The 12,693-nt window shown below is 32.8% G+C and overlaps 1 protein-coding gene across 2 annotated transcripts in view; it reads left to right on the forward strand.

Annotated features, from left to right (window-relative positions):
• Positions 1–4,844, forward strand: part of LOC123672909 (inhibitory POU protein) — a 60,213-nt gene extending 55,369 nt beyond the window's left edge. The window contains exons 4-5 of one of the 2 annotated variants that reach the window (XM_045607244.1): positions 949–1,265; positions 4,111–4,844. In XM_045607244.1, the coding sequence (XP_045463200.1) occupies positions 949–1,265; positions 4,111–4,558 (765 nt within the window). In that variant the 3' untranslated portion in view covers positions 4,559–4,844. The remainder of the gene's footprint in view (positions 1–948; positions 1,266–4,110) is intronic. The other variant, XM_045607245.1, reaches the window with a different exon arrangement.
• Positions 4,845–12,693: the final 7,849 nt, after the last annotated feature.

Below are 12,693 nucleotides of genomic sequence, written 5' to 3' on the forward strand. Positions count from 1 at the left end.
AATGAGTGAGGTTTCATGTATTATTTGAACACGTTAAATATTTTGGAATATCACAATTCTGTTTATCCAATCATACCTTTTTATTTATTTATAATTCAAAACTATTTATAAATACTAGATAATCAATTTCGATGGATTTTAAATAGTTTTTTCCTTTTTGATTTTACATGTATAATTTTTGTATTGTCAATTGTGGGGAAAGGATGATCACTATGTATGCAATTTGTTGCAAAAGTGGAGCATCGCTTATTTTCGGTGAAATACATTAGATGTTCATTGAATCAAGTTTTGAATAAACATCCTGTCTGTTCTATATATTTTATAGTGCAAGTAGAAAAACTTAACCCATAAACTCCGGATGCATTCCTCTCTCATATATGTTGTTGATGTAATTGAAAAAGTAGCTAACTGTCTTTCGAAACTGAAACTGGAAAGCAAAATATTAGAACTCAAACCGAAGTAAATCATGAGTTAACATGTTCATCTGCAATATGAAACACATAGAACAGACAGGATGTTCATTCAAAACTAGATTTAATGAACATGCATTCTACCAAAAATGAGAGATTCTCCACTTCTACAACACATTGCATAGATAATGATCACCTATTCTCCACAGTTGTCAACAAAAAATTATACATATGGAATCAAAAGGCAGGAGACTGAACTAATAAGAATCCATCAGAATTTATAAACTAGTGAACATAAATAGTTTTTAAATTATGAATGTATAAAGAGAACTGTGTTATTCTAAATTATTCAACGTGTTCAAATAATACCTGAGTAACTGACGAATCTTTGTGTCAAGAGCCATAAAACTAACTAATATTTCTTAAAATTTAACACATCAAATTTACAATACTTTCAGGTTTTTTTTAACAAAACTGTACTGTTATTAGAATCAAGAAAATAGCATATATTTGATAACCACTCTATCTTCCTTTTCAGATGGGCCACATGGACGGTCTGGAGATGCTCGACCCCATATCCACCTCCTCGATGACGACGCTCACGCCAATGTCTGAAACTCCATCCCATATGCATTCCTACGGCATGAACCACATGATGAATCACCATCACCACGGCGGTCCTCTTTCGGCCCACAGTGCGCCCGGCCATCATCCGGGACACCACGGAGGTCACCCTGGGGCACACCATCCGGCCATGGCCGCCGCGGCGGCTGCAGCAGCCGTTGCAGGCTTACATCCCGACGCCGACACCGATCCCAGGGAACTGGAGGCCTTTGCCGAAAGGTTTGTAGAAATGTTGGTTGAATTTTTTTTCTTCCTATATTTTTACTTTAGATGTTTTGTTTCGGTGCGTTGATGTGAGAAGAGTATATTTCACAGTGGGAAGATATTGACAAAAATTTTAATGGGCGAATGTCAAAATTAGTTGTTTTCAAACTACAACAATTTTTCATTATCTCTCATCTTTTCAAGTATTCAGAAAGTACCTAATGACACAGGTGTTGACACCAAATTTAGATGTGACTACGTTATAGGCTTGTATGTTATGAATAAACCTCAGCCCACTGACCTGAAGGTGGAAAACCAGAGAAAGCAATTGATGCTTATTGAGAAGATGTATGCAACTAACGATCGAAAAAAATATGAGCCCAATGGCCGCCATAGCTACGGTTGGAGCACCATATTCTTTTCATGGAAATTTACAGACCAATTCGCACATTTTTGGCTGTATGTTGTCAATAATTTCACGGATTCTTCTTTAAGGTCTTGAATCGATAATCGATTGTGAAGCATTAATAAAAAATAATAAATAACTTTATTGAAGCAGAAAAATAAAACGAAAAACAGTTTCTGAAATACAATTAATTTGTAAGGTACGCATCAATAAACAAATTATAATGTGAATCATTGGGATAGACCTTTCACATATTGATTTGGTAAAAAATAATTGTAAACACTTACTACTTTCCACAGTTCTACAGTAATACTGTGGAAAGTAGTAAGTGTTTACAATTATTTTTCACCAAATCAATATGATTTTCCATCAAGTAAGGACTGAATCAATTAAATACCTTTCACATATCCCCAAAGAAAAAATTTTGAAGGTGTTAAAGATTTCGGTGGTCAATTGTGATCAATTTTTTTCTATACTACGCTTCAACAGTATCGAGTTTTATCGGTGCAGTCATGTGACCAAAAAAGGTATTTCAACAAGGGATTAATTTTAGGTGTTAGAGAAAACCGAAGGCCTTAAATGAATGAATTATGAAGTCTAGATGCATCTATGCATAATTTGAATATTGTTAAGAATATCAATGAAAAAAGTTAATGTGTTTCATGTTTCATTAGGAAATATTGAGGGTGCGTTGGTTCTGTTGATATTTTTCGGTTATAACTTTTTCAAATAACTCATAATAATAATTCCCATGTATGAAGACCCTTTGGATTTTGTGGTTTATGCACTTCTCACATCAATGTATTTAGTCTAGAAAGTATTCATACAAAAGTCTAGCGGTCTAGTATTCTAGTTTTTGTGAAGCTCATTTTGCTGAAAATACCTCTCTAGATATATAAGGTGGGCTCTTTTTGAAACCATTCAGAATGATGTTTTTGGAAACAATCACAATTAGATTTGCTGATACCTCAGATACCTGACTAGTTGGTCTTCACCTTATACCACTATTCCTCCCATATTATCATACCTATACCCAAATTCATACCTCAGTCGATATCTAGCTTCGAATTCAGTAATGTTAATTTTTTAAATATCCTGTCAAACTTGATCTTATCACCCTAATCGTGGTCTTCCTAAAGGTTTTTTCCTCGAGATATATCCCACCTTAGTCTTTTATTCCTTTTTTATCGTATGTCTGCTTCTATGTGTAATGTCCATGTTTCTTAACTATGTTTGATTATTTTCACATTCCATTTCCTCAGGACTTCATTTTCAAATGTAATCGTAATCTGTTTTTTTTCTTCCTTCTCATTAATATTCTAACACTTTTAATCTTAGGTAAAAACAGATATGTTTATGTGTAGGCATGTAATTCTAGTCAGCTATTCAAAGCAAAACTTCAGTGATAATACAAAAGAGGTGATTCAACTAGTATTTTCGGAATTCTTAGTTAGATGAAACAAATATATACAAAGTTACTCCAGAACCAATCACTTTATTGATAACAATAATTTTTTTCGTTCACTTGTACTCAATGGCTTTATGTGACAATGACGAATCGGGTCTATATAATTATAATGACTTTGTTTGTGGAAACTGAATTGCCATTGGATCACCTTCTCTCTTACCTACTCAAGGAGGGGACTGATCTTATTGTCCAAGTTCCTGTTAATAGCTTAGATCTTATAAACTGAATTCGACTTCTTAAGTCTACAGAAACACAAATTTACTTTTTGCTGGAATTCTATACCGAACAGGTGGTTTCTTTCAGTAGAATGGGTGTACCAAGTATTATCCTTCAAAATTTTCAGGTACTGCCAGATAGCGTAATTGAGGTTTTGTAGTTTTGTAGTAATGAAGCAATGTTAATAACAAATTTCAATTATTTTGAATTGTTGTGTGGCGTCAAATATTCCATTTGAAAGAGAACTAGAAATAGATCCTCCAGATTTAACGACTGAAAGATCGTCGATGCAAAGAAATTTAAAATAAACCATACAAAAATAATAAATACTGTAATTTGTGAAGTGTGCTTATATTTCACTTCAGAAAATTTAAGTTAGATCACCCACCATATTGAGACTAGTTTAAAAATACTTGGATACTTTCTAGACCAAATGTATATAGAAAAAACGTTTGGTATGATATATCTCGTAGAATTTTCTAAACATTTGATCAGTTTTCAATGAACATTCTATGATTATTTCTTTGTCTCATTTCAAATTTCTTCCCATCATAAACTTTTCCACTCAAAAATACTATTATTTGTGAAGAGTGTTTCAGAAAGTTGTAATTGGTTCACCCTTCTTATTAGAATTAGGCGGAAAAATTGTTGGATACTTCTAGAGCAAATCTACATATCTATAGAGCAAACGTTTAGATCAAAATAATTTTTATAAAAATTTGATTAATTTTCAAAGAACGCTATTGGATGATTCCTTAGTCTCATCTCCAATTTCTTCTTAGATTCAAGCAGAGAAGGATAAAACTGGGAGTGACCCAAGCCGACGTTGGAAAGGCCTTGGCTAACCTCAAACTTCCAGGGGTGGGAGCCTTGTCGCAATCAACGATATGTCGATTCGAATCCCTAACCCTGTCCCACAACAACATGATAGCGCTCAAACCAATCCTTCAAGCGTGGCTGGAAGAAGCGGAGGCTCAAGCCAAGAATAAGAGAAGAGACCCCGATGCTCCTAGCGTTCTACCGGCCGGAGAAAAGAAGAGAAAACGAACTTCTATAGCGGCACCGGAGAAGAGAAGCCTCGAGGCCTACTTCGCCGTCCAACCGCGACCGTCTGGCGAAAAAATCGCCGCCATCGCCGAAAAATTGGACTTGAAGAAGAACGTGGTGCGCGTATGGTTTTGCAACCAGAGACAGAAGCAGAAACGAATGAAGTTCGCCGCGCAACACTGACCAGACGTCAACTTCGGTTACTCGGTGAATTAGCCATAGGGAAAAATTATATTTTGTGATCATCATGTGAATTGTTGTGGTCCAACCACTCTGTGGTTCGAGGAGGGAAGACGTTGAGCATTTGAAAACAGAAATCGGAAAAGTTTAATTTGAAATTAAAACAATTTTCGTCAGTCTGAGTAACCTTAGAGAAAATCAAAACAGTCAATTGCAACTGCAAACAAACTTGTTTGAAAAATTCTTCAAGACTGAGCAGGTAGGTGGCGCTGTTGTGCCATGATTGCACTCAAGGCTTTATATCTGTTTTGTTCATATCAATCTCCATAGTTGGTACTAAGATGTCTAAAATACTGAGGTATTCACTGATTAGATTTTGTTTAAGATAATTCTGGCGACTCGATTCTGCATTGGTCCCTTTTCTTTTTTAAGGTAGCGCTATACAAAGGATTGACCAATCAACGACATTTTTTTAAAGTTGTCATTTGTTCTATCAAAAGTCGTTGATCTTGTCATTATTGTTGATTCAACCTCCAAACTAAGACATTGACAGAAAGACGACGTGAGCGCCACAGGAAACGATGCGGAAATCAAGTGAAAAGGGACCAATACCATCAAAATCCTAGTCCCTTCAAAAGTCACCACTTTAAACTTAAGGTTTTTCAAGAGTAAATAAGCACACCAGTGTCTAAGACATCTTAGTTGGCACTGATGATGAACTGATAATTTTCAAATGTGATTAGCTGTTCTGAATTTGTTGGGTGTTACAAGACTGATTCCTAATGATTGTTTAGTTTCAAATTTTATCAAAGGTGTGTGATGTATAGGATTCTTTTAATAGGATTTAATTTACTGTGAAAAATATGGCATATTTTCACATTTCAGGACTTTCGGGCATTCAGCAATAGGTACAAGGTGTTTTCAAAAGGTAGTAGAACTCGTCAAAATGAACAATTCAATCAGAAATGGTCTATGTAGGGACTTTCTAAATTGGGGGTACAAAGAAAAATTCCTTGGGTAATTTTAATAAAAGGAAGTCCGAACACATTGCTCTCTAACGCTTTGTTTTCGAGATACAGGGTGTAATCCCATTTTTTTGTGATTATACCAGTTAGTCGAATCTTCATTAATATTCTCTATACATATATTGGGTGAATGAGGACCAAAACTTATTATTTATTCATTCATCACAGCTCAATGAGTGAATCAGTGAATGTTATTATAATTTGGCGTTTCCTGATCATTATTAGATAATTGATTGAATTTTTTGGCTTGAAATCAGTATCAAAAACCAAAAAATGTAGTACTGGACCAAATATTTCTTTCAACATTTTTCTAAACTACCTGTTGTCTACTAAAAAAAGGTTCTGAAGGAAAGAAAAGGACAGTGTTCCAGAGAAAATTTCACCCTGTTGATTTGCATTCAAAATTAAGATAGATAAGATTAAGTTGAACAAACTTTTTCCTACCACATTATGGACACTTCAAATTTGAATATCTATGCCAAATTTAAGTTAAATACCTTGTGAAGGAAATGTACTATGAGAACAACTCAAACTTTTACACCTTGTATCTCGAAAACAAAACTATTGCGGGCCCACATTTATAGGAATTTTTCTTTCTTAAATGTCATTTTCATTTGTACTCCAAATTCAGGGACATTATGTAGAAAATATACAAAATGATAAAATTGGAATGAAATCAATAGAATAAACCCTAATAATATTACCTTACATCGTGAGTAATTTTCACTAGAACTGACATAGAATACGAATTAAGGAAATATGTGTTCATTTCTCTGAAAATCCAAAATTAAAATGTGGTCAACATTGGTCTTGCAGTGAACACCGAAAAAAACCTAAACTTCGAAAACGGTCATATAAAAAATAAAACGAACGGAGTTTGAAAACTTTATCATCGAAATTGATCCACATAATTCTCAGAAGTTGTCCTTGAATTAATATAAATTGTTTACTCATATTCAACACAATATTACCAATAATACAATTTCACAAAGGTTACGATGATACTGTGACTTGAGTCAACCTCGTTATATACAGGGTGGCCACTTTTTCAATGGGATTGTATTGGTAACTTTTAAACCATAAGAGTGAGAAGGTCGGTCAAATGGAGAAAAAGTTGCATGCATAGAAGCATTATCAAGCAGTTCAAACAAATCGAGATTATCAGGGCCGGATTTCGAGATATCATAAGAAAAGTAAATTATGTCATTTTGATTTTTCTTTTTTTCCCACTTTATTTCAAATATTATCAAAAAATGTCACAGGAATTTTTTATTCGACAGTAAATTATCCTCAATTTGACGTAATCAGATTTCGTATTCAACGTTTCGTACTCTCTGGGCCACCCTCAACCTCATTTTTTTCAATACGGACCTGCATATTTTATGACATTTTTCGAAATAACTTTCAACGCTGAATTCAACGATATATCATACAATGTCATTCAAAGTTGATTTTCGAGTGATTTTGACCCTTATCCAAATTTAATGGTGTTTATGTAAGAAAAAACAAGTCTATTAACGATATCAATGTTCTGACCCAAATTCAATCGAACCCAGAAAAAAAATCGAGGACTGTGGCCAATGAATGGAATTTTTAAAAAACTGCTTGTAATAAAATAGTCAAGAGACGCGAATACAATGATTTTAAATTTGAATACCAAGCCTTGCAAAAATTATATCGTAATGATCTCAAAATAAAGTTCGATTCTGTAATTTGTTTCAACGATTCAAATGACAAATACAACAATAGTGATACCTCGCGAGAAAATTGAGAATGTTTTGGAAGGTATTCAAGGAGACCAAACAAGCAAATGTATAAGAAGTATGGGTTCCAGAACCGTAAAGTGCATTTTACAAAATGGTGGACTTTTCGAACACTTACTTCATTAATTTTCATTCACTTTCGAATAATCATTTGATTTTTCTTTCATTAAATGATACTTTCGTTTAATTATTATGAATTGAAATTTTCAAATGATTATTATAAAAGAAGAACCAAGAAACCAGTATACTGGTTTCTTGCTTTGATTCTAATATGTTCCATTTAGTTCAAGATGGGTAAGTTGATTTTCTTATCGAAATTTATTGCATATTGCATGTTGTTAATTAAACTAAATGAAGGTAATACAGATCCGACCCGAAGAAAATTGGATAAGGGTCAAAATCACCTGAAAATCTACTTTGAATGACATAGTATGATATATCGTTGAATTCAGCGTTAAAAGTTATTTCGAAAAATGTCATAAAATATGCAGGTCCGTATTGAAAAAAATGAGGTTGAGGGTGGCCCAGAGAGTACGAAACGTTGGATACGAAATCTGGTTACGTCAAATTGAGGATAATTTACTGTCGAATAGAAAGTTCCTGTAACATTTTTTGATAATATTTGAAATGAAGTGGGAAAAAAAGAAAAATCAAAATGACATAATTTACTTTTCTTATGATATCTCGAAATCCGGCCCTGATAATCTCGATTTGTTTGAACTGCTTGATAATGCTTCTATGCATGCAACTTTTTCTCCATTTGACCGACCTTCTAACTCTTATGGTTTAAAAGTTACCAATACAATCCCATTGAAAAAGTGGCCACCCTGTATGTAAAATATTGAATAATCCAAGATAAAAAGATTGCAGTGATTCAAATTCGAAATGTGACAAGTTGTCTATACTGTTCGTGTTCGGTAAACACGGAGCATGTCATTAATTCAAAATAACTTTTAGGAAAAATACAGGGTTGTGTGATTCACTTTAATGAGTTCTACTTTTTGTCAAAAAAAAAGACGCATCTTGCTTTATTCAAGTTGAATACTATCGAAATTGTGGATTTATTCATTGGAAACAATATCGCAAGTATAAATTGCCGAATTTTTTTAAAAAACAGAAAATTGATTTCATCTCTCATTCGTAGCCATTCTAATTACAATAATCAGATAATAATTAAATGCCTTCGAAGCAAATATAACTTCAAATTCGTTGCAAAATATACTATTGCGTCGGTATGTTTCATTCCAAAGTGTCATATTAATTGTCCGAATTATTAACTGTCAACTAGTTTAGGGAATTTGAGTTCAGTCGATGTTACCGAATATAATTCGTTGGAATCCGAGTGAATGAATTGAAAAATAATATTCTCGAATAAACACGGGAATGCTCGTTTGAATCGATAGAAACTATTAATCCTGACAGTTCACACGTATATTATAAAATATTCAATGAACAGGGACATCATTGAAGCTAGTCGACGGATGATTATAATGATAGAAATGTTTGGATACTTTTGAATTCGTAATTGGAAATTATACAGTTCGAACGGTTTTCTATTTCAGTAGGTATCTAGCGGACTTATACTTGATCTACAAGTTGGTTGCTGATATGGCTAATAACTGGAATAAATTTTAAATTCCCCAATTCATTTTCCTGTACAACTCACAGATAAAATTAAACTGTCATAAAACATTTTTTCTATATTATAATCGAAAAAAGTTTTCAAATGCTTACTCCATTTCCAAAAGAGTCAAATCTGTTACATCCAGGATAAACCACCAGAATTTTTTCAAAAATTGAAGAATTCGTAGAAAAAAATCGTAACTATATTTGGACACCAAGAATATTTTTTCCTTTGTCCAAAATAAATCGTGGATATAACAGTAAAAATTGTAAACCCACCTAGTCATTTGTACCTAAATTGAAACAGTATTCAACAATGAATCGTCAGTATTGTAAAGGACATTGTAGTGATAATATCTACTAAGTTATATTAATATTTTCAAGTGCAATATTTTAGGCAATATAATCTATGTACAAAAGCTCTGTTTATTTATGTGTTAAGAACTTCTTCTTTTGGAGCAATAAATATGAATGATATTAATTCATGACTTGAGCTCACTGTTGTAAATTGGAACAAATTTCACAGGGTAAATGAAACACATATCATTCTTCTAGGAATAAACTAGTATGTATATTTAAACCGATGATCAAGAACATTGAAAATCAACCTTTCATTTTGTTTTCTAGAAGAGCACATTTGATATTCTCATTGATTTATCTTTGTTGTTCCAATGAATCCTACAAAACTGTTGTAAATAGTCTATTTTGTAAATATCTCCCTTAGGCTAAGATTATAGATTTAGATAATTAAAATAAATGAAAAGAGGTTTCAATACAACTGAATTTTTAAAGTAATGTGAATAGAATAAAGTTATCGCTTCCCATGTAAAATAAAAAATTACAGTAGGAACATCCTAAGATGTCAATGATGTAAGTACTTTTTTATTGGTCCTTCTCATGTAATATATGGAGAATAAGTAGTATCGTCATGTAAAAATCACAATCAATAAATCTTGATGTTACCTGATGTATGTTTCAATATTTACAACTTCATTTCTGTTGGGTGAACATCTAACACATATTCCTCAAACCCAGTTGCTTGAATCCCATTAACGTTTCATTGTAAACGTTGCTTCCCTTGAATATCTTGACTATATTATTGGAGTACATAATATGAGAAAATTTTGATCATATCAGATCTATTCAACAATAGTATAATGCCATAATACTCACTCGTAAGACATCTTATTATTAAATCATTAATGGAATAGTATCAAGCTATAATCGGAGCAAAAAATGAAAGAATAAATTCAGATAACCATGTTAACCAAAAGTCAAGGACTGCATGTCAAGGCTGATTAACAAAAATCACATTTGGAGAAATTCAATACCGAATGAGATTTAATTCGGTCAGAAATAACAGGAAGAAATACCGACAAATTTAATTGACATCAAAAACCATCCAAGGTGCCTCATTATGCATTGTACTCATAAATATCCAGATGTCGCCTAATCCCCCTCATAGTATCTACTGTATACGATTGTTTATTGATGCTAGAAAACACATACTTATCAGGATTGTCGGCGTTCCCTTTGCTGAACTTGACTGAATTTTTTTGTGTATTTGGGGAGGCTTCTTAGATTTTTCAGGCATTATTTTTCCTCCTCCGATCATATTCTTGATTACACAGAGGAAAGCAAAATATATGAGACACGATTCCATTTCACCTTTTCCATCTTTTGCTTCAAAGAAATAATAAGTTAAGTTAAGTATAAAATCATACACTTTTTATAGTATACAAGATGAGGTTCCGATCAAATGATACAAGATGTAAGAAAATTCCAATCTAAGTTATTATTAGACTTCACAGTGCTTAAGTGCTTTTTAGTTAGCTTCCTTAGCTAATCTTTCAGCCTTTTCTACAACTTCCTCAATTGACCCAACCATGTAGAATGCAACTTCAGGTAAATGATAAAGAAGAAGTAAGACATTTATTTCGGGTTCGAATCCTTACTAGGTCATGTATGTTGGGCATGTCTGGTGTTGGTTAATGTTAATAGAATTTTATAGATAATGAAATGATCGTTGTGTAGATGGCCAATGTAGCCTAGCACATATAAAGGAAAAAAAAAAGATAATCAACATAAACATCCATCAAGTTATTTCCAATATGACAATGACATAAACATACGATTACGATAAAAAATATTAAATGGACTTAACACTATTGATGTGGCCAGCAATCATCTTCTAATTATATTGTTATAAATCGTGCTTATAATTAGAAGATGATTGCTGGCAACATCAATAGTGTTAAGTCAATTTAATATTTTTTATCGTAATCGTATGTTTATGTCATTGTCATATTGGAAATAACTTGATGGATGTTAATGTTGATTATCTGCGGTGTGGAAGATTTTTGATTCCTTGAAAAATTGTCTTAATGATTTTATTAAGCGTACGATATTGTTTGTCATAACGTTCTCACATGTTCTCATATTATGTCATATTGTATACCTTATATATTTATTTATTTTTTTTAGCCTTGAAAAAGAAACGAACTGTTTCGAAACGTCGGCGTTGTTATAAATTAAACAATATAATAAAATCCTGTCCAATATTTCCAATATTCTTTTTATTTATTAATCAACAATGGATGATAACCAAGTAATAATATTAATAATAATAATTTATTCATCCATAACGAAAATCACAAATACGTATTGGGCATCAAGTCAAAAAAATACATACTAGCCAATATTCGAAACATATTATATCAATTTCCTATTATGATTATGAAAATCATATTATTAGGTTAGGTTAGGGTATAAAAACATTGAGTCATTAAGAAATCATTAACTTAAGTAATCGTTGGTAAGATAATACCAACATCTTTTATGATTCGCTTACTGATCAAAATACTTACTTGTTTTATCAACTATTAGGGGGAGAGGGGGCACAATGATGCAAGGGGCACATAGATACGCAGGCATTATCCAATAATCAATTGGATGTATTCGAGTGCTGCCATCTCTAAAACGCTCATAGAAATGTTTGAACGCTTCCTATTAATTCGCGGCGACCGACAGTCAGCCGTTTGCGCTCTACAAGTAGTAACGTGTTTTGAGTGCGACCAACTAAAAAGGGACGTGCAATATAAAAGTGTTTATTCGGTGTTTTGTACCATCTTGCGAGGATCTATATATACCAAAGGTAAGTTGGGGAATCTAATATTATGGATTTAGTATTTTATTCAAAATGATTTAGTTAGTTTCTTTTGTATAATTTTCATTTTGAAAAAAATCTCTTGGGGCACTTAGATACAACAAAGTACGGGGCACTTTGATGTGTATCAATGTGCCCCAATAAAATTGTAAAATATTTCGAATTAAAATTACATAGGTAGTTTTTTATTCTGTCATCAGAAAATGGTGCGCACATACAAGCCCAAGACTGAAAGACGTAGTTTAGATGAAGAGAGGATCAAGAGCGCCGTATCTGAAGTTGCATCGAAGGTATTATCTATCAGAAAAGCAGCCGAAAAATATGGTATCAAACCTGCAACTCTGCAGCATCGTGTTGAAAAATTCAGAAAAGCTTCAGAGGAAAACCAATCGTCATCTTCTAATTTGTATGGGTCAAAGTATACTGTTGCTCAAGTATTTACTGCCCAGCAAGAGAAACTTTTTTCCGAATATTTGTTAACTTGCAGCAAGATGCATTATGGGTTATCCTTGCAGCAACTTTTAACATTAGCATACGAGTATGCAGAACATTTGGGATGCA

Source organism: Harmonia axyridis, chromosome 2 (genome assembly GCF_914767665.1).
Source record: "Harmonia axyridis chromosome 2, icHarAxyr1.1, whole genome shotgun sequence".
Lineage (NCBI taxonomy): Eukaryota > Metazoa > Arthropoda > Insecta > Coleoptera > Coccinellidae > Harmonia > Harmonia axyridis.